The sequence below is a fragment of the Sturnira hondurensis genome, unplaced genomic scaffold (genome assembly GCF_014824575.4).
Source record: "Sturnira hondurensis isolate 20B ecotype Veracruz unplaced genomic scaffold, ASM1482457v3 Scaffold0022977, whole genome shotgun sequence".
NCBI lineage: Eukaryota > Metazoa > Chordata > Mammalia > Chiroptera > Phyllostomidae > Sturnira > Sturnira hondurensis.
In genome coordinates this window covers 455,695-476,770 of record NW_028095608.1, presented here as the reverse complement: position 1 = coordinate 476,770, position 21,076 = coordinate 455,695, and the positions used below count along the sequence as shown (strand labels likewise).

The window sequence follows — 21,076 nt, the reverse complement described above, 5'->3', positions numbered from 1 at the left end:
GGGAGTTCATGAAGGTAACATCACACACAGGCTGTTTCTCAAAGACCTGGAAAAAATGCCTTTTCCTGTAACTTTCTAGAATACTTAATCTTCTCTGGATCTGTAAATGGCCGACAAGTCTCAAAGCTAAGACTTCATTCTCATTGAGTCCTCAAGGCCAGGTTCCCAACCTGGAGGGCAGACAGTACTCGCCTTCTCCTGGAGGGGACAGAGCCGGGGGAACAGGGGTGAAATGGGCGTGGGCAGAAAAGTCACTTCCGCTAGACCTGCAGTTAGGACATGCTTTCCTAAGGCTTCCCACGCTCCGTGGAAATGTTTTATAACCCCCGGGGTGTGGCATTGTGCAGACACTGCTGGAAACGCTCACGGACCCATCCTGAGGACCTGCGGCTGCAAAAGCCACGTGACGAATAATTTAAATGGCAAAGCCGCACCAGATACTGGAACCTTCACATCCGATCTGGTGGGGAATTATCTTCCCGAACAATGAGCCCCCATTCAGAGTCCCTGACCCTTCCCCTCGCTGAACCACAGCCTCACTAATCTCACTCGGAGGATCCACGGTCAACACCCGTTCCATCCCAAAGGCTGAAAGGTTTGGCACCGAATGGGCAGGTCTGGGGGCTGCAGCCCTGGGCAGCAGCCAGCGCGGTGGAGGCGGAGTCACAGCCTGCTGTACCCAGTAGGCGGGGCCCGGGGTGCCCTAGGGGCTGGGCCAGCCACCAAGGCACCTGCGATCTTGTGGCCGGAGAATCTCCCAGAGCCGCGCTGTGCCTTACCTTGTACAGGGCGGACGTGGACGCGGAGCCCACCACCAACGCTATGCCGATGACGGAGTGGCTGTGGAAGCCGTCCGCGTAGGTCATCATCACGATGCCAGCGATGGCGAGGATGGCGGCCACGATCTGGACGGGAGGAAGCAGGTGTTGGTCAGGGCTGTGGGGGGAAACGGACAGGCCACCTGTGTGCCCATGAAGTCGAACTGTCATGAGACCTCAGCGACTGAGGGGCCAAGGGGTCTGCTTTTCTGTCCTTCTTTGGGGAACAGCAAGCAAAGGCTGCCCTGCCCCCCGCCCCATCGACATTGGTTCCTGCTGAGACGGGGACAGAGCCTGGCACAGCCGAGGAACCCCAAACAGTTGGCAGCGAGTGAGGAGGGCACCGCGATTAGCATCACATGGTGGCCGGGCGCCCTGATTCTGGGAAACTCGAGAAGGAGGTGGCCGTCATCCCAGCGACGGTCATTTGGTCATAACAGGGCTTGGCAGACGGCACCTGGACAGCACCCAGCCATTGCCCCCCGAGACCTTGCTTTTCTGTATTTCCCATGTCAACAGCCAGGGCACAGTGAGGACTGCACGTCTGGGCCCCAGTTCCCTCGACAACAGTAGGGTCTTCTGTCAGGCACGTGTCACCTGCCTGTCTGGGCTGTGTCCCAACCCTAGGGGTGCCATTTCTTTTCTTGGCGGTGCAGGTGCCTCCCCCATGGCTTCCCTCAGCTGGTCTTGCGATACAGACCTCTCGGGGTGAAGGGGGCACCAGCAGGAGGCACACTGCCGAGTGCAGAGTGCAGAGTGCAGAGTGCAGAGTGCAGAGTGAGGTCATCAGCATGCACCACAGACAACGCCTCTGGCACGTCCCAAAGGAAAGATGCAGTGGCTTCAAATGCAACCCAAGTTCTAATCTAATCTGAGGGGTCACAGGGCTCCATCAGAGACACTGGGGGGTGGGGACAGCGGGCAGAGCAGACACGTGCGTACAGGTTTCCAGTCCCAGATTTACGGAGTGCTGTACCGGCCATTGGAACTCGGTCTGAGCTGTCACTAACAAAGACAAACAGCTGACATTTGCCACGGGGTCCTGGGATGTGTGCTCTGTGCATTTACTCCTCTACCTTCAAAACAGGTAGATATTTTCATTTTATTTTACCAACATGAAAACAGGTTCAGAGAGGTTAAGCACCTTGCCCAAAGTCACAGAGCGGGTGTGTAGCAGAGCAGAGGGACAAAGGTCAGACCTGCCTGATGGCAGAGTCGGTGTTTATTTATCTAAACAGGCAAGTAGGAACCAGAGGGGAAGAAGCCATTGCCTACTGTATTCTGAGGTTTGACCTGAAGTTTCCTTCCTGGGTTAAATGTCAAATTCTCAGGTTAGTGAAGGTAATACAGTGGAGTCTCAGACAGTGCCCGGGTTATATACTCATGCTAGCGTGCCCCTCCTGCCGTATTCTCCTGTAATCACGTAACCGCTCATAACACCAAGGTGCCCGAGGGAGGCATTAACCTCCACTGGAGACGCGCCCCAGTCCGTCTGCCGTTCTTTCTGGCTTAGCAGTTTCAGCTGGCAGCATCCTTCTGCTTCACACACGGCATGTATTTCATGTGCAATTGCTCTTCATTAAGAGAAAGAAACAGCAAGTCAATAGCGATTTCCCCCAAGAGAACAAGAAAGGGCAAGTGAAAAAGCAGGCAGTGGAGGTGCAGGGGGGGGCGGGGGTCGGCTCTGCGGCAGAAGGCCAGGTCGTGCACAGCTGCTGCTCGGTGCCATTCAACCTGGCTCTGCATCAGGGGTCCAGGGGGACAAAAGGAACTGGAAAAAGGAGGGGGAGAGAGGGAAGGAAGAAAGGTGCTAAGTGTCAGAGGACTTGGTGCATCTCTGAAGGAACCCGAGTCTTTCCAACTTAGGACTGAAGTTGGGGAACTTTTTCTTGGAGTCTTAGGAGGCAGAATCCCAGCCACTTCCTCTCTCTTCTCTCCTGACTAAACAACGAACAGCTGAAAGCTTTGCCTGAGCCAAGGTGAGCCGGAGAGCCGAGGGGAGGGGCAGAAATACAGAAGGCGGTGGCCACTGGCCTTCTGGCCCACATGTGGGGGGCCCCGTCCCCGGGAGTTCGTCCTGCCAGGTGGCACTGGGAGGCCACGACCCCCAGGTGCCTCAGGGAGGGGTCCCAGCACAGCCACAGGATCCCCACTTGGGCGGCGGGGCACCCGCCCTCTGGGCGTCAGCTTGACATGCCTTTGAAGGCTACTAGTCTATCCTTAAACAGCAAGTGCACATTGTGCATTCTGCACCATAACATGTCGGGGCTCGTGGCCTAAAGTGGCCTCTCCAGGAAGGACAGTCATGCTGGGCCTGTGGTCCCACGCGGCCCTCACCTTCCTTCCACAGCAGGGCGGCCCCGAGTCTGAGGAAGAAGTAGAGGAAACACCCTAGTTTCCCTGCTTCTCCTTCTCACACATCCCTGTGCTCCCCACCCCCTCGCATCTCACTGAACTGTCCTCCAACAAAGACTTGGGGGGCCAGACGGATGGGACCCAGAGGGGTGGGGGCCACCATCCCTGCACCAGCTGAGTGAATGTTAGCTGGGGAAGAGGAAGAAGCACAGCCGTGGGAGACCCCAAGCCAGCAGGCGGCCTCCGCCAGTGCGGGGCTCCGCCTCATTCCCTGCTCAGCCCTGGCCTGGGACCCGGCGCTCCCACAGTAACTCAACCACACACTGGTCCCCACGGCCACGCTTCTCTATCAGAGGTCAGGCTGCGGGGGGAAGGGAAGCCAGGTCTGAGCCTGAGCATCGAGGAGGGAATGAGGAGGGCGAGGCAGCTCTCAGCAAAGTCAAAGTCAGGGGACCTCCCCGACGGGCACTGCCCTCTGTTCTTGCTGAACCTATGCTGGTATTTCAGATCTGGACAGCTTTTGGAAGATGAAAAAGGGGAAGAATAGGCTAATGCTCACAGATACTTCTTCCAGCACTTTCCCTTCCAATTCCTGGACGGTTCTGGTTTTTAAAATAGTTTATTGATTATGCTCAATTGGTCCTCCTTTGCCTCCCTCACCCCAATTCCCCCCAGCAATCCCCACCTTAGTTCATGTCCATGGGTAGTGCGTGTAAGTTCTTTGGCTTCTCCATTTCCTATTGTATTCTTAACCTCCCCGTTTATTTTGCACCTACTGATTTGTACTTAATCCCGGCACCTTTTCCCCATTCTTTCCTTTCCCCTCCCCACTGAGAACCCTCCAAATGGTCTCCATGTCCACGATTCTGTTCCTGTTCTGGTTGTTTGCTTAGTTTGTTTTTTTTAGATTCAGTTGTTAATAGTTGTGAATTTGTTGCCATTTCAATGTTCATAGTTTTGATCTTCTTTTTTGTAAATAAATCCCTTTAATATTTTCTGTAATAATGACTTAGTGATGGTGAACTCCCTTAACTTGACCTTATATGAGAAGCACTTTATCTGCCTTTCCATTCTAAATGACAGCTTTGCTGGATAGAGTCATGTTGGATGTAGGTCTTTGCCTTTCATGACTTGGAATACTTCTTTCCAGCCCCTTCTTGCCTGTAAGGTCTCTTTGGAGAAATCAGCTGACAGTCTGATGGGAACTCCTTCGTAGGTAACTGTGTCCTTTTCTCCTGCAGCTTTTAAGATTCTCTCCTTATCTTTAATCTTGGAAAATGTAATTATGATGCATCTTGGTGTGTGTTCCTTGGGTCCAACTTGTCTGGGACGGTCTGTGCTTCCTGGACTTCTATGTCTCTCTCCTTCACCAAATTAGAAAAGTTTTCTTTATTTTTTCAATTTGTGCTCTTCCTCCTCTCCTTCTGGCACCCCTGGCTCAGATGTTGATCTGTCTAAAGATGTCCCAGAGGCTCCTTATAGTATCCTCACTTTTGGTTTCTGTTTTGTTCTTGCTCTTCTGGTCAAATGCTTATTTGTTCCTTATGTTCCAAGTTGCTGATTTGAGTCTTGGCTTCTTTGCCTCTACTGATGGTTCCCTGTAGATGTTTCTTTATTTCACTTAGTGTAACCTTCCTTTCTCCCTTTACGTTGTCGTTGTACTCAGTGAGATCTTTGGACATCCCAATCACCAGTATTTTGAACCCTGTACCTGATAGGTTGGTTATCTCTGTTTCACTTAGTTCTTTTTCTGGGGTTTGTTTTATCCTTGCATTTGGGTCATATTCTTTGTCTCCTCAAACAACCCGTGTTTGTTTCTGTGTATTAAGTAGAGCTGCCTACAGAAAGAGCCTGTAAATTGTGCAGGGTGGAGCCTTAGGTAACTGCCAGGGCAGGTCAACCCACTTCACCACATTGTGGCTGTGTGTGTGTGTGTGTGTGTGTGTGTGTGTGTGTGTGTGGTGGGGTTCAGAGAGGGGACAGGGTCACAGCCTGGCCTCTGTAGGTTTGCCTGATCCTTGCCCCACTTCCGGTCACTTCACCCACTTCCCACACGTGACTGGCGCCCCTTCTAGCTGTTGCCCTGGGGGTGAGTCTCAGAGCGGGTGGGTTTGTGTATGTTCTAAGTCCGTGCGGTCCCTTTAAGCTGAGCATCCTGAAAATCTGGCCATTTCTTCCACCCCCTCAACCCCCACTAGTTTTTGTAGCCAGAATTTACGGGGATTTCTCTTCCTGGCACTGGAACCCTGGGCTGCGTGGTCTGGCCTGGGGCAGGACTGCTGATCCCTAAGGAATCTCTCCCAATTTGTACCCACATGTGAATGTGGGATCGTCCGTTCTGCCGCTGCCACCACCCCTCTGCGCCACACGGTGTCTCCACGCCTCTCCATCTGTCCCTTGACTCTGCTCCTCCTACCCATCTGGATGAGTGTGGCTGCTTTGAATCATTGCTTGTCAGCCTTCCATGCAGCCTGGTTTTCTGATGGTTCTGGGTGTTATTTGTTTTGGAATCTAGTTGTGACTTTTTCTATGGTTGTGTGAGGAAGTGAAGCATATCTCCCTACACCTCCATCTTGACCAGAAGTCTCCTGGACTGTTCTTATGGACTCAAAGAATATAAGCATTTGGGGGGACTTTGGAGGTCCTCTAGTGTATCCCTCTTACGTCGGAGACTAGAAAAGGGGATGGGCTGAGGCCCCCCAGGACTCCCCTTGGCTCAGTGTCCTTCCGTGCTGTGCTTGGGTGGCCTCCCTAACAGAAGGGACTTGGGGTCAGAGGCTAGAGTCACTGTTCTGGGGGGCCCCTGACTGAAATCGAAGTGGTTGAGGAAAAAGTCCAGGACCCCACGTGGATGACCTCAGCTGGTCTCCTTGCTCCCGCGTCAGACCCCTGGTTTGAAAGCCCGAGCTGCTCTGGACGGTTAGGAACAGCGTCTGAACAGCCAGGTGATCCCATCTCCAGTTTCCCCTGAGATGCGGGCTGGGTTGGGCTGGGTTGGGCTCGCCCAGTCACCTCTTTCTTCATCCAGACGCTGACCACAGCTGGGTGGGCTTCGGCTTTGAAAGGGGCCGCATGTCATGCCCCAGAGTCCTAACTGCTCCAGTGCTTTCCCTACACAAAACTGCCTCCTTCAAGGTCACTGCCAACCAGAGAACTGGCTGACGCACTTAACCCCTCTGAGACAGAGAGAACATGTTTTCTGGGCCAGGCGCGCATCATCTCAATCTCACAGCTGTTCTAGAAGACGAGCACTAATGTTCTATTTTGAAATGAGGTCACTATGGCTCGGAGATGTTAAGTAACTTGCCCCAGGTCCAACAGCTTGTGAGAGTGGAACTGAACCCAGACTCGCCTCTGGACTGGAACTTGGCTGCTGTGTCAGAATCCCTGAGTCTGAAGAGCCAGGAAGTGTGAACAGCACGTGAAAGCTCAGAGTCACAGGGTGACACGGGCCAGCTCAGGCTCCTTTCGGCAGCCACCTCCGCAGCCATGAGTGGCCAGGCTCACCCTGCATTAGAAGATACATTCGCTCCTTTCTGTTCTGCCCGCGTGACCTGGGCCTGTTCGTGTTTTCCAGGAGCAGCAGCCCCTGTGATCCGAGGGACTGACTTACTGACCCGCATCCTTTCTGCTTCACAAACTGATGCTCTGCCCCTTCATGTCCGGGTGCCCGGGCCTGTGTGCTCAGCACTCCAGGACAGGGATGGTGTCGGCTCCTTCCAGGCCAGGGGGATGACTCCGCAGAAGGTGCCAGCTGACCCAGCATCTGAGAGAAGGCTCAGAGAACCCATGCACCAGGCAGATATTATCCTGGGTGAACATCTCCACCCGCTCAGCAAGGGAAACTGTTAGTCACTCCGGCTGGCTGCTGGTGTCTCACAGACTTGCTAGCTCTGTGAAGTCCTGAAGATGAGAGGAGGGAAACCCACCACGCTTAGAGTGGGCTGCTTTTAGGGGACAGGTCACGTCCTTCTAAGAGGAGTAATGATTGTTAGAGACCCAAGTCCCATCACCCACACCAGCCCTCGGACCCTTGCTCCGGCCTGGCCTGCTGCCAAGGCTTCAGCCTTGCACAGTGATCCACATTCAGCAGTCAGCACAGCTGACCATGTGGCCAGGACGGCTAGGCTGTATCAGTGCAGACACGGGGGAGCCCCTTTGCCACATTTGGCAACAAAGGGGAGATTGGACAGGCTACGTTGTTCTCTGTGCATCTAGGAGGATCTCGAGTATTTTTGCACCTCCTTCTCTTAACCTCAAAACACTTCTGATTTCTTGTGCTTACACATAGAATGAACCTACAGCCTCTCTTCCCAGGAACAGGGTCTCATTTGCAACTTGCTTTACACGTCAGAGTCACGCCAGGAAGTCCCATGCGTTCCCTTGGCTCTATGCATCAAAATAAAGTCACGAAGGGCGCAAGTTGGTGGCAGCGGACCCCAGGACGTCCACGTCTGCGGTGTCCAGCGGGAAGGCTGTCTGGGTTACTGCTGGGAGCACCAGCAGCAGCCTTTTTCAGGGAAATGCATCAGATCAGTTATTTGCTGAAAGCTTATTTTGGGTGGTAGCGCAGTGAGTTTTTAATTCCAAAATTAACACTAAGCCTTAAAACAAAATCCCCCCCACTGCAAGCTAAAAATACTGCCCAGCGGTTGACTCACGTCCCCGTGGCTGTTTGAGTTGGTAAGTGGGCGGGAAGCTGCCATTGGGTGATGTCATATTCCCAGGACAGGAAGGAAGGACACAGTAAAGCCTGCTGGGGGTCCCTTGCTGGGAGTCGGCACGGTTTGCTCTAAGAAAACTGCCAGGTGAAGAGCTCTTTGCTTGGTCCTCAGCCTCCCCAGGCTCAGGGCAAGGAAGGAGTGGCAGGCTCTAACTAGGAGAGAACGAACTAGCCTTGGCCCAATCCTCTTTTTGTCCTTGTTTGGGGCAAAGGGGTGACAGGGCAATAGCAGCTCCTGGCCACCAGAGGGAGACAAGCAGAAACCACCAGGATTCAGTCAAGACTAAATGTCACCTTGTCCTTTTGTCGAGGGCAAGACCCTCTGTGTTTCCGCTGGTATTTGACCTGCATTTACCATATTTCCTGCAACAGTGATAAGACTGGACTACCCTCAATCTGATTCGATTTCAAAAGAATTCACCAAGTCTCAGGTGTGACAACAAAAGGTAACTCAAGATACGTCATTTCACTCCCCCGTGGTCTGTCCTTCCACAGTTGGAGTTAGCACAAGTGTGTTGCGTCCACCCTGTCTCTGAGTGGATGGTCCAGACTTCGGGCCCACTGAGGCTGCAGGCGCGTGGCCTGCAGAGGCCCCTGTGGCTTGTGAGCCTGTCCTGCACAGACTGACAGAGAGCGAGGGCTCAGCATGTGGGGCGGGGGGCACCCCCCCCCACCCCAGGCTGGGTCCCCACCGGGCACGCCGTTTAGGGAATGCTTGTTGAGATGCGTGGAATGAAAGGTGCTTTAATAAATGCTTGTCTAGCATGGTTTGCAAGCAAGAAGGCTGGCAAGGCGCACCGAGAACCGGGCCCTCTGCCGTCTCCCGTGCTGCTGTGAATCGGAGCGAGCGTGGTCAGCAGCCTAGGCTCATGGTCCCGCACACGGAGCTGAGCAAGCCAGTGGGCGGGCCTGGTGGACACGAGTGAGGGAAGGAGACAGATAGCAAGGAACTTACCCTCACGCCCATGAACCTGTCCCTGAGAACGATCCACGAGAGCAAGAACACAAACGCCTTGTTGCAGCAGAAGAGCACGGAGGCGTCCGTAGTGTTTATTTTCGTTATTGCATACAAGTACAGGTAGTTTGTGAGTGTCCACAGGACCCCAAAGGGCGCTGCCTTGGTGAAAAACACCTTCAAAGTCAAGCCATTGTCTCCAAAAAATCGACAGCATTCCCTAAAACAGGAGAGAAGGCAGTGTTATTACACGCGTACGCGTCCCTATACCCAGTCTTCTTTAAAGCAAATGTGGGGTGGAGCGGGACCTTTTTATGGATCCTCATTATTTATCAATGGCTTGCAGTTCAAGCTCTTTGCCCGGCTGCTCTAGTCCATTGGCGGAAACATCGCACAAGGGCCTGGAGTCGTGGCTCTCGTGCCGGTTTGCAGTCGACGCTTCCAGACGGAAGGGGGTGCTGGGATCGTCTGACCTGAAGGAGGGCCAGTTCCACGGGCACTGGCTGGGGGGGGTCCTGTCACTTGCTTAGAAAGAGAAGGACGCTACTAGTCACTAGGGGTTTTTTTTTAATGGGGAGGGTGGATTCTTGAAGAGAACTCATTGGAAGTTAGTTTCTAAGAGTTTGCCCCACACTGGAGCCACCTTTGTGACCAGGCAGGGGCGAGCCCTCCTTGGAACACCTAACTCACTTGGCTACGGCACTAAGACATGCTCGCAGTCTCCACATTTTCTTCGTGAGGCTGTTTGCAGAGCTCATTGTTCCACCGTGTGGAAGCTCCCGTGTCCGTGCCGTCTAAGAGCCTAATGGGCAGAAAAGTGGATCTGAGCGTTGGCAGCGTGCGAGTGAGGAGAGGAAGCCGGTGGAGAGGATGGTTTCTCGATGCCATCCTATACTCTAGGGGCAGGACCGCTGATATTCAGAAAAGCACTTGTGAAAAACAAAGCCAGCTCTCCACTCAAGAAGGAGACAGCGGAGGAGGCTGTGGGCAGAGAGAGAGGTGGAGAGAGGCCTGAGAGGGGCCTGGCCCACACGCAGCTCTCCGCCGCCCTGACTGTCAGGAGTGAAGACCACAGGTCTGCTGACCGACGAGCCAGGCCTGGAGGTGGAGGAGCAGGGACACGCCTCTCCTCCAGCCCCTACCCCCTACGGCCGCCCCCACCCCTACAGCATCCTTGCCCCTCCTGCTGTCACGCCCCCACAGCTACTGCCCCCCTCAAACTTCCAGTCCCCCACAGCCATCAGCCCCTCCAGCCGTCACCATCCAGTCTCACAGGCTGGGACCAGCACAGCGGATGTGCCAGGGAGGATGGGGTCAGTGACAGAAGAGACGCAGTGACTGGACACCAACGTGGCCAGGGTGGGGAGCAGCCCCCACCTGGTAGTAAAGTGCAGCAGGAAAGGGGGGAAACTTTAAAAAACCGTCAGAAGGGAACTGGTGTGGTTTTCAATGTAATTTTGTTGGCTCTTACCCTCAATCCACAGAAGAAACTAAAATCGTCATCACCTTTCATGGGACTCAGCCCTACGTTGCTTCTAAACGAACCGGCACCAGGTAAAGCATGCGAATCTCTGAATTTACCTTGAAATCAGTTCCACTAAATCTATCCCATGTTGGCTTCATATAAGCGAAGCTCTCACCTGACCAGCGGGCTGGTATTCCTGCCCGCCACGCAATTTTCAGTGGCATTTTCTGTGGGGACGTCTTGCGTGCCTGTTCACAGAACTGTCTCCTTCCCCAGGGACAGGGACTGGGGCGGCTGTCTTCCTGCTGTGACCGCAGTGGCTGCAGAGTGATGCCAGTCCCTGGAGTGGGACCCACAGGGAACACGAGTGCTCTCTCCTGCCATTAATGTCAACATACTTCAGCTAAGAGGTCGCCCTTCTTAGGGGATCGCACTGTGAGTAGGATGTCCAAGTTCCCTCTGACTCACTCTCACAAAAACGGGTCTCTGTCATGATAGAGGCCCTCTGATGTCAATCTGAGGGTCCGAGTTCAATCCCCCCCACCCCAAGTGAGGTGGTTGCAGAAGTAGTGGGAGAGGCGGCAGGGCTCATCCGACGCTGGGGATTGATGGCCCGACTTGCTGACTGGAAGTGGGGAGGGCAGTGGGAACCGTCCTGCAGATGGGTGGGCAGGGTTCCCCGGGCCCCATGGAGCTCTGCTGGCCCTTTGAGGTGTCATGACCAGGGCATCATAGCTCGCCTCAGTGGATCTTAGTTCCATGAGACCAAGGTGACTGGACCCCGGACTGGAGAGCCTTGTGCTGTTTTTGGACCAAAGACTGTCCTAACCCATGCCAGTTGGAGAGGAAGCCGTGGCCGCAGGAGGAGGGGCTCCCCACCACGAGACACAAGTCCCAGGAGGACATCTTGGGAGGGAGTCTGCTGGAAGCACAGGGCAAGCACGGATGGGTTTTTGAGGCGGTGGAATATTTAGAAGGAAAGAGCCATCGCTAATGCAAATGAAGGTAAATGAGACACAAGAGGCAAATATTGCTGGCTGGACAGATGCCAGGCTGTCCCCAAAGGGGGATGGAGTCAGGGAGGACCATTTGCAATCAGGTAATAATGAGACCACTGCCACCCCAGAACGAGAAAGCGTTCTGTTGAGGGGGAAAGAGTCAGGCAAGGGGCGGTGGGGACAGAAACCAGGGGCATCCCCGTTACAGAAAACGGAGGCAAGCACTTACTTCGGGTGAGTTGGCAGAAACGCCAGGGGACTATCCACGAGAACTGGCAGTGGCTGAGAGTGAGCAGGAGTTGCTGTTTTTAATAATAATTTTAATGGTTATTTTGCTTTTCCAAAGTATGTACATGTATTAAACTGCTAAAAATAAAAAATTATCTTAAAACTCGAAAAGGAGTGGCCCAGTGTCTGTGGCTGGAGCAGAAACCCGAGCTCCTGAGGCCGCTCTGAGAGCGCAGTTTGAAAACCAGGTCACACGCAGGTGAGGACGCTGGGGCCCAGACCGACTGAGCGTGCTCTCCGTTCAGCCCGAGGTGGAGCCAGACTTGCAGCCTGTGCTCCCTCCTCCGTGATGCTCCCCAAGAGTCCTTCTCTCTTTAGGGTCCTTTCCATCACCCTTTGGACCTGTCGGAGCTTGCGGAGCTTAAAACATCCCCTAAAGCAAAGCAAGCACCTCATCAGCCCCTTCCCTTCCCTCCTCTCTGCGGGAGCCAAACTGTTTCAGAGGAGTTACCCGCACTTTAGACCCCCAGGGCCGCCTCTCCATTCAGCGCGGGTTCAGGGTCTGCCCCCACCACTCGCCCAAACCCCTGGAATGCACCCCTGGAATGCTTACTCGTGACCTCGAGTTGCTGAATCCCCTCCCGGTGTTCACCTTACTCTCAGGAGCCTCTGACTGTGTCGGTCGCTCCTCCTCGAACACCCCCTGGGCCTCCAGCTCCGTCTGCATACCCCATCAGCATCCTCCTACTTCTTACCAAACAACCACAATCAGATGCTATGTTACTCTCAATTTCTCCTATTCTAATAAAAAGATGACAAATAGAGTCATGCTTGTAGTTTTATAAAACTTCCAGAATTTTCCCTAGAGAGTAACCGTATTCATAATGGAATATGTGTGTGTGGGGGTACAGATGACCCAAGGGTGGCTTATGAAGTGCACGGGGAGTCCCAAGAGGAGGGTGCGTCTGTGTAGTTAACTGTGGCACACAGGGCACAGGTGCCACCCCTGGGGTGTACTCGGATGCCCATTTTACACACCAGGGGCCAACCCCCCACTTCCACACAGAGCACAGGATTTTCCTGGGAGGTGGGCGGCGGGAGGGCCTGAGAGCACAGCAGACTGGCGCAGCCCTCCCCCGCTGTCCCCACCCCGAGGGCCAGTGTGCGCACTGGACTGCAGGCGGTTGTGTGGGTGCTAACTCCAGGGTCAGCAGGAAGGTCGGCCTCCGGGAGCTTGAGTGTTTCTCAAGGTGGAAACTCTGAGATGGGGAAATAAAACTTTCTGACAGCCCAAATTTATGGTGGTANCATTTTACACACCAGGGGCCAACCCCCCACTTCCACACAGAGCACAGGATTTTCCTGGGAGGTGGGCGGCGGGAGGGCCTGAGAGCACAGCAGACTGGCGCAGCCCTCCCCCGCTGTCCCCACCCCGAGGGCCAGTGCGCGGACTGGACTGCAGGCGGTTGTGTGGGTGCTAACTCCAGGGTCAGCAGGAAGGTTGGCCTCCGGGAGCTTGAGTGTTTCTCAAGGTGGAGACTCTGAGATGGGGAAATAAAACTTTCCAACAGCCCAAATTTATGGTGGTATCTAGTGTTTACATCCTGGTTAGTTCTTTTCGTTGTTTTTTTTTTTGCATTTACTTAGAACTTTGATTGAGCATAAGCAGCGGAGACCAGCTACCAAAGCTATGAATTAGGCTTTTATTTTGCAAATATTCAGACATCTTCTGGAAAGCTTCCTGTGGAAGGGTTTTCTCACGTGAGCTGCTGTTGCTCATTAGAGCGAGGCTGCGTCTGCGCGGGGTGGTCAGCGCCGCGCACCTTCCCTCCACCGCAGCCCAGGCGAAGCCACAGTATGTGCCCTTGTGTTCCAGAATCGAGTTGTAAAGACTTGCCTAAAAATAAGTAACAAAGACGAACTTTTACAGCATAATTAGGAGAGATGAGTCATTTTACTAGCTTCATTTCTACACTGCAGGTTTTCTAGGCAACGAGTAGAGGTTTTTTTTTTTTTTTTTTTTGCCAGCAGGGACTCCAGCAATTGTGCATGTGTCTGGTTGAAACTGCATCTCCCTACCTGTCTGTCCAGTTACTGGCCAGTTCTGAAGACACGTGCCTGAGACATTCAGAGGCAGAGGGACGTAGTTCCGCTCTGACATTTGTGGCAACATCCTTTTCAGAAAGGGACCCGAGACAGGGTGCATTCACAGTGTGCAGAGGCTCTGGTTCCTTGACGCTTTCCCCAGAAGGACCCGGCCTTCACCGTGGCGTGGCGAGGGAACGTTCAAGAAGCAGATTGCCTGCATGTCCCACTAGCTAGGCATTTCCCAGCCTCCTGCGCAGGACTCCATTCTTCCTTTGGGGCCCAGCCTGTTCTGCACATGTACTCAAGCAGCAGACTACATGAAAAGTACAGAGACTGCCCACTCCCCACGCGGGGTCCTGCCCACAGGGCTGCTGGGTAATCTGCTCATTGCAACGAAGCAATGATGGGTTTCATGCCTCGGGGTGGTGCTGGTGCTCGGGACGGTGGTGGGGGGGGAGGGTTGCAGATCGAAGCAGCAGAAGCAGGGTGGCCAGCAGCTTCCATTTACACGTGGAGACTGAAGAACCAGCTGAAGCAGTTTGGCTGCCCTGGAAGGGTGGGCCTCCAGAATTTCTGTGCATTTCCTCCACATCCAAAAGAGCCTCCCAGTGCAGAAACCATTCTATCTGTTCTGGAGAGTTCGTGCAAACTCTGCCACATGGAATAAGGCTGCTCCGAGGACCTCTGCTTGGGAGAGCCACCCCACCCAGAGACGGGCCGCGAGGTTTTCTGCAGTGGGGACACCGTGGGACCTCTGTGGTCGGATGGGATTTCTCTCCTGCGCAGAGAGGGGATACACAGGCTCTGATGAGGGTCCTTAGTGCAGACGTGGAATCAGTGGCTCCAGAGTGAGAACTTCAGTGAAGCACACCCGGCGGAGCAGAGGGCCAGCGCCGGGCACAGTCGCCGAGTCCCGGAGAGAGCAGCTGCTGGGCTCCATGTCCACGTCGCGCCTTTTCACTGATTCCACGTCGGCGACAGCTGGTGCTGAATCCCACTGAGCTGGCAGGTGTGGAACCAGGACCACAGGGTCGCAGCACAGGGCCCAACGGCACGTTCAGCACAGTGGGGGAGGCCTGGGATGTCCTGTGCACCTTTCCGGGCCATCGAAGGGCGGCTGCGGCCCAGACTTCACAAGGATGCTGGGGTGACATGGGGTCCGATGGTGCCCACAGACTCCAAGAGCTGACCCCACCACTGTCGCAGACATGGCACTCGTCCACTGTCTGGTCCCACTTTCTTCCCAGTGGGTGGTCCTTTGGGCTTTGAAGCATAGAAGGAGCATGGCTACCTGACCATGAGGAGGACCTTTCTAGTAATTGTTTCACCAGAGAAGGACCCAGGGCTCTCATGCAGGCCCATTTGTTCTCCCAACACCACCTTCCAGGAATCTGGGATTCTACCACTGGGATCCAGTGAGCAAGGAGCACAGGCAGAAAGTCCCGAAATCGGGTACAGTTTCTTAAAGACCTTGGGAGAGCAGCCTTCCTGCCCTAGGCCCTCCCATCTCCACCTTGCGATGGAGAGTGAGACTAGGGACTGAGGCCTGGGCCCCTGACCAGGGTGCCCTGACTGTCGCCGCAGCAGGCAGTGGCAGGCAGCGGCGTTTGGGACAGCTCAGCGGCCAGGGTGGCAGCGCTCGAAGCCCAAGCTCTGCAGGGAGTGCCTTGGTGCACAATGAGCTGTTTCACCAGCTGTCTCCCAGGCCCGCCCCCCACACCCAGGGTGAGGATGAGGCCGTTACCTTCTGTTATGGGGATTCCGAAAGGCCATTAGCAGCAGGTTAGTCTCTCTGTCACTCCTGTTGACACCATCTGCTGTCCCAGGTCTTACTCAGGAGGCACAAGCCATAGCTTGTCCTAAGGAGCTGTCTGCTAAAGCTGGTTCCTGCTGGGGACCCAGAAAGGACTGCGGGGCACAGAGAGGGGGCTCTGCCTCCTTACGCGAGGTGAGGCATTTCTCTGCTCTGGACTGAACTCAGCTCTGCCCAGCACCATGTTCCCCCAGGCTGCAGAAGTTCAGAGTCACCCCTGCCTTGCTGTCCCCTTCACGGAGCTACCACGTGTCTACCTCCTCCGGGGTTTCCTCCTTGACCAGCCGAGGCTCCCCCAGCGTCCTGCACACCTGCCCGTCCTAGTCCGTGCCCAGCCCCTTGCATCTCCACAGAGTTCCATAAATGCTGTTCTCTTCCCATGCACCACCGACCTCTTCCTGGAGAGATCAGCTAAAGAGCAGAGACGCACAATCCACAGGCTCAGACCCAGTGTGGTGACAGCCAGAGGGGAGGGGCACTGGGTACAGGTGAGCAAAGGGCGGGGCAGGGCAGCAGGGAGCTTCTGCAAGCATGTCAACAATAAAATTACAGTAAAAATAAGAAAGAGAAGGAGCCTGCGTCCGAGTCCCCTTCGCGCCCACCAGGACTTAGGACAGGGCCCAACGACAAGGGGTGAGGGAGTGAGCAAAACTCAGCTCTTGGTATACAGGCCCATTTTGCCAACATCAGTGCATTTAAATTGCTGGGGAGTTCAGCACGTGGCCATCATGTAAAACCGAGGCCCACCTGTGCTGGCAGGGATGTTGGAGACCCAGCTTCCTGGTGTCCAATGTCGCTTAGGCACACGGGTGATGAGCTCTGAGCCCTGCCAGTTGACAGAAGTATTGGTAGCAGGGCTCAGTCTGGAAATAGGGGCTTCAACTCACCCTCCCCGCCCCGCTCCCCACATTTATTTTAATGGAACCCAAACAGTAGCAGTCACACCAGGGTCATTCTCCCCATGGAGAGAGTGGCTGCCACCATGCAGCCAGGACACGGGGAGAAAATGCCACAGAGCCTGCTGCATGGTTCTCGGGCCTGGAGCCCCTGGGGCCTGCATGCAGCTGGGGTCAGGAGCTCGGCCTCCCTGGGTGTTGCAGGAATGGCGTCCCGGTTTGGGGTATATTTCCTGCCACTGGTTCTGCAGATGTGTGGGCAACGCTCTAGGCTATTTTCAGGAGCTGTGTCAAAACTATTTAAAACCACAGGCACACATTTGTCAACAAATTTCTGCTTTCCAAAACAGGCCTCCTTCAAACCAGTGAGAGGGAGAGATTTGTGCAAGTTGGCATCAGAAGAACGGGCTGCATTTTTCTCATCTCCAGCAGCAGAAAAACAGATGACACAAACTCGATACGGGCTGGAAACTCAGGGTTGTTATTACGGAGACCACAGCCACAGAAGGTGAAATGGAACTCTGTCGTAGCTCAAGGACAGCGGTGCTCACGGATCGGGTCGATCCCACCATGTGCCGTCTCGGATCACACGGGCGTGTACTAACTGCAAAGCTTTTCAAGGTCGGTGCCAGGAGCCTGCGCCACCGCACAGTGTGAGCTCCCTGACCTTGAAGGCAGTTCGGTGTCTGTCTCGCTTTCCCTCCCGCCCCACGCCTGTCGCCAGAACTGCCTCCCCCCAAAGGAAGAGCACAGACTACTTCAGAGTGGGAGGGATTTCTGTGGCACATGTCCAGGGCCCCCTTTCAAAATAAATTAGACTGGACCATAGGGCCTTTCAGAACCAACTCTGCCTGGGCCTGCACTGTGCACTGCACACATGCCCTGGGTTGTCTGCCCTTGAAAGTGTCATGGTGACGGCCTGAGATTCAAGGGCTCAAAAATGGCCCAAAGTTGCCCTTTCTTTGGGGTGTTTCCATAGCTCAGAGAGAACTCCAGGGCACACCTGAGTTTCTGCTCCGGCTTCCTCCCACCCTAGACCCAGACCTGCCACCACAGAGCTGCTGGCGCTTGTCCCGAGGGTCCCCTTAACCTCTGGGGCCCCCGACGGGCCTTCCTAGTTCCCACCCCACCACACTTCTTGTCCGTGTTCCCTTCTGTTCACCCAGAGCCTAAATCACTCCGATTCAACCAGCTCTGGTTGACAATGCTCCTCTCCATTTTCCAGGGCAGTGGGGGCTTTGATGTAAAGTGACGCCCTTCTGCCCAGGGTGGCAGAGGTCTCTAGAGGCAGGATTTTGCTGGTGTGTCCTTTCGGGAACCTGATGATAGGCCCTGGGAGTCTTAAATCTAAAAATTGGTTAGCCGTATGTCTCCAGGCCTCCATTTTTCGTCTGTGAAGTGCAGGACCCGTTCAAATGACCTCTAGGTTCCTTTCATATCAAAGCTCTGTCAGTATGTGATTCCTAGCCTAGTAGCCTAAAAATCTCGGGCTGGAAGTCACCCCTGTGGCACAGGCCAGGCCGGGGGAGGCAGCCTGTTGACCCTTTCACAGGGGCCTCCTGGGCAGCAATGTTCCTTCACTGAGACCCCATTAACCCTGGCCCCATGTGGGCCCTTTGCCCCTCCGGCAGGGCTTTGGGAACACCGCACAGTCATGCTGGGCATCTAACGTCCACTCCATCCTCTCAGAAGGTCCCACCAAGTATCACAATTGTTCCCGTTGGCAGTGGTTCAGGAGCAGATGGTTTCAAGAGCCCAAGTCTTCCCGGACCATGTCCCCTGTGCCCAGAATCGAGATCCCCCCTCCCCCAACCCCCGCTGGTTGGCAGTGGCCATACCTCAGAAGCCAGATGGCTCCTCTGCTGTCCTCAGCCCGACTGGGAAGGGACCAACTGCCCCAGCCACCGCTATGTGTGCCCTGGCCGCACAAGTGATGAATGGCTGTGCCCTGCACGGTTGCAGGGCAGCAGGCAGGCACGGAGCAATGCCTGCAGGGACGGGGTGCTTGAGGCCGAACACGTTTCTGCCCACCTTATGGTAGGACACATGCACACACAAGCCACTGGACCTGCAGCCACGCCCACATGTGTGCCCTGTGAGGCTCTGGGAGGGGGGGGCAAGCCAGCTGGGCCACCCCTCCACCCCCTGCCCCATGTTCCCATCACTCTCAGCATGCCTCCAGCCTGGTATCCTGTCTTGTCCTCCACCCCTTTCTGATGTTTTCTGGCTTTTGCTTCAAAGCGCACATGAAAAGCACCAGGGCCATTCACAGTCACTTGCCTCTTGGATGCAAGCAGACCCCGCCTGCGGCAAGCACAAATCATAGTGGCCTCTCATCACTCGCAAAGATCCTCTGCTGGCCAGCTGTGGCCTCCTTTCCATTCCGTTATTTTGGGGAACTGCTCCTGTTCCTAACGCACCCAAAGCCCCCTCCCCCAAGCTCTGACCGAGGTCCACGTGGTGTGGTCCAGAGACCCGCCGCAGAAGCAGTACTGCCTGGAGCTGGTCAGACACGGAGACTCTCGGCCTGCACCGGAGACTTCCTCTCTCTGCAGGTTAGAATCTGCAGGTTAACAGGCCCCTCTGGCGACCTGGGCGCATGCCAGCATTTGAGAAGTGCTCCTCTAGCCACCTGCACAGAGTGGCAGGTGCCGCCTGTGCCTTTCTAGCCAGTGATTTGCATGGGTGTCGGGGGAGGATTGGGCATGCAGCCAACCTGGGCTCCAGTCCCTCACCCACAACGGCCATAGTGATCAGCCCTCGGCTTTTTCAAGTTTCTGGAGGAGAAGAGTCTCTTCTTTAGTGGCAAATCCAAAGTTTAAGGCCAGATCTGCTGGTGGCCTGCCCCAACCCCAGTGCAATCCGCAGTGAGAGAGGGTGAAGCTGTACACAGGGTGGCAGGGCTGACCAAGACCAGAGCTGGAAGGGGGACAGGAGCAAGGCCCCTCCCACTGGCTGTCAAGTCCCTGGTTCTGGCCCCCCAGGTTCTTTACCGCTGTGGCTCATTGCAAACAGATACCCAGCTCCCCAACACAGTCTCGGAGCCCCGATAGCATTCTTCCAGGAAATCCCACTTTTTTGCTTAAACTAATTTGGTTTTATTCATTTTTAACTTAAAGGATCCTGACAGGTACCCTCAAAATCAGAGGCTGGGGCCTTGGCCATGCATGCAGGGTAAAGTGGGACGCTGAGCATGGTCCTCAGCATGGCCCCTGGTGAGAAGGGACCGCGCCCTTGACCTTGGGCTCCAGGACACGGGGCAGTGAAGGTATGGCTTCCATTCCAGACCCTCCTGCACGTGAACGTGGGGTCTACCCCATGCATGTGGCCTGGGCTGGCCAGAGTGTACTTACCATAGTCTGTAGTCTGGATACATTAGCCCCTGACGTGACTTTTCAGAAGGGTTTGCCGCACTCTTTAATCTGAAGTCATGTTTTACACCATTTCTGGACGTTTTTCATTATTCTTTTAAAAATTGCTTCTTCCCATTCTCTATTTTTGGAGCTCCTATTAGAGGAATGTTATTGTTTTTTTTATTTCTTAACATTCCATGGTCTCTTCTCACTACCCCCCCGCCCCGCCTTTGCATTTTCCACCTCTTTACGTTTCTGTGTGTTATTCTGGACGATTTCCTCAGAATAACCTTTTGAATCCCTGATTCTCTTTCCAGCTGTATTTGGTTTATTGGATAACTCATCAATTTCTAGAATGTTTACATGGTTAGTTTTTCATTTTGGCCCCACATACAAGGCCCTCTTCTCCTTTTTTCCTGAACATTTTAAACAGATTTTTAATAAACTCCTTTTGGTGTGTTCAGTAGTTTCCAGGGTGTGAACTCCACTGTTGGTTGTGGTTTGCTAACTTCTTCTTTCATAGTATTTTTTCACTTCGCGATTTACAGATTTTGATGTGGGCTCACTTTAACTGGGAGTTATTTGTGAAAACACCATATTTACTGTACTGTGGAGCTGCCCCCTCTTTTATGGATGGTCCCATGGATTTCCCCAGACTTGGGTGGCTTTTCGGGTTACTGTCTTACCTGCTTGGTGTAAGTGAATTTGGACTCTATACCCACACGCGGTGCGGGCCAGAGGTTCCGACGTCTAACAGGTGACTTTTTCCTTTTATGTGCCAACGGTGGGCCACCTGCTTGTGTGCCATGTCGCTTGTGGTCTTGTAGGCAGAGCAATTCTCGTGTCCTGCCGTGGAAGGACGGCCCTTCCGGGTCCAGTCTCCGTTACAGGGGCGCAGCCACGTTCCCAGTCGTACGGGAGAACCACAGGGTCCACCGGGGCCCGTGGTTAATGCCGAGGGTCCTGTGGGCCGTGCGGTCTTCACTGCTTTTCATTTCTGGCACCTGGCTCTTCCGCTGCCTCGATGTCAAGAACAGCACATACCGTATTTAAACTCACGCGCACAGGTGGGAATTGGTCTCCTTCCCTTGCCGGTTCCTTCCGGTTCCTTTTCTTCTGTCTGCCTCTCTGCAGAGCTCCTCCAGGGCCACTTGCTGTGAGCCAGCGGTTGCTGGTTCCCTCGATGCCTTGGGATGTCACCATTATTCCAAGTGCCCTGGGCACCTGCCCTGCGAGGAGCCAGGCATTCTCTCTCACCCACTCTGGGCTCTCCACGCCTCTGATTTCTCCCCCACTCTCTTGCATTCTTTAGCACAAGAGGTGGATTCCCCATGGAAGGCTTTCCCCTTCTTTTCCTCATCTTCCACGTTCCCCAAGAACAGAG

The 21,076-nt window shown here is 54.5% G+C and overlaps 1 protein-coding gene across 1 annotated transcript in view; it reads right to left on the bottom strand.

Annotated features, from left to right (window-relative positions):
* The window catches only part of SLC35F3 (solute carrier family 35 member F3), a 76,190-nt gene that overhangs the window by 6,699 nt on the left and 48,415 nt on the right, over nucleotides 1–21,076 (bottom strand). Inside the window, exons 3-4 of the mRNA XM_037037341.1 lie at nucleotides 8,852–9,071; nucleotides 780–905 (exon numbers count right to left, since the gene is read on the bottom strand). Of these exons, the coding sequence (XP_036893236.1) occupies nucleotides 780–905; nucleotides 8,852–9,071 (346 nt within the window). The remainder of the gene's footprint in view (nucleotides 1–779; nucleotides 906–8,851; nucleotides 9,072–21,076) is intronic.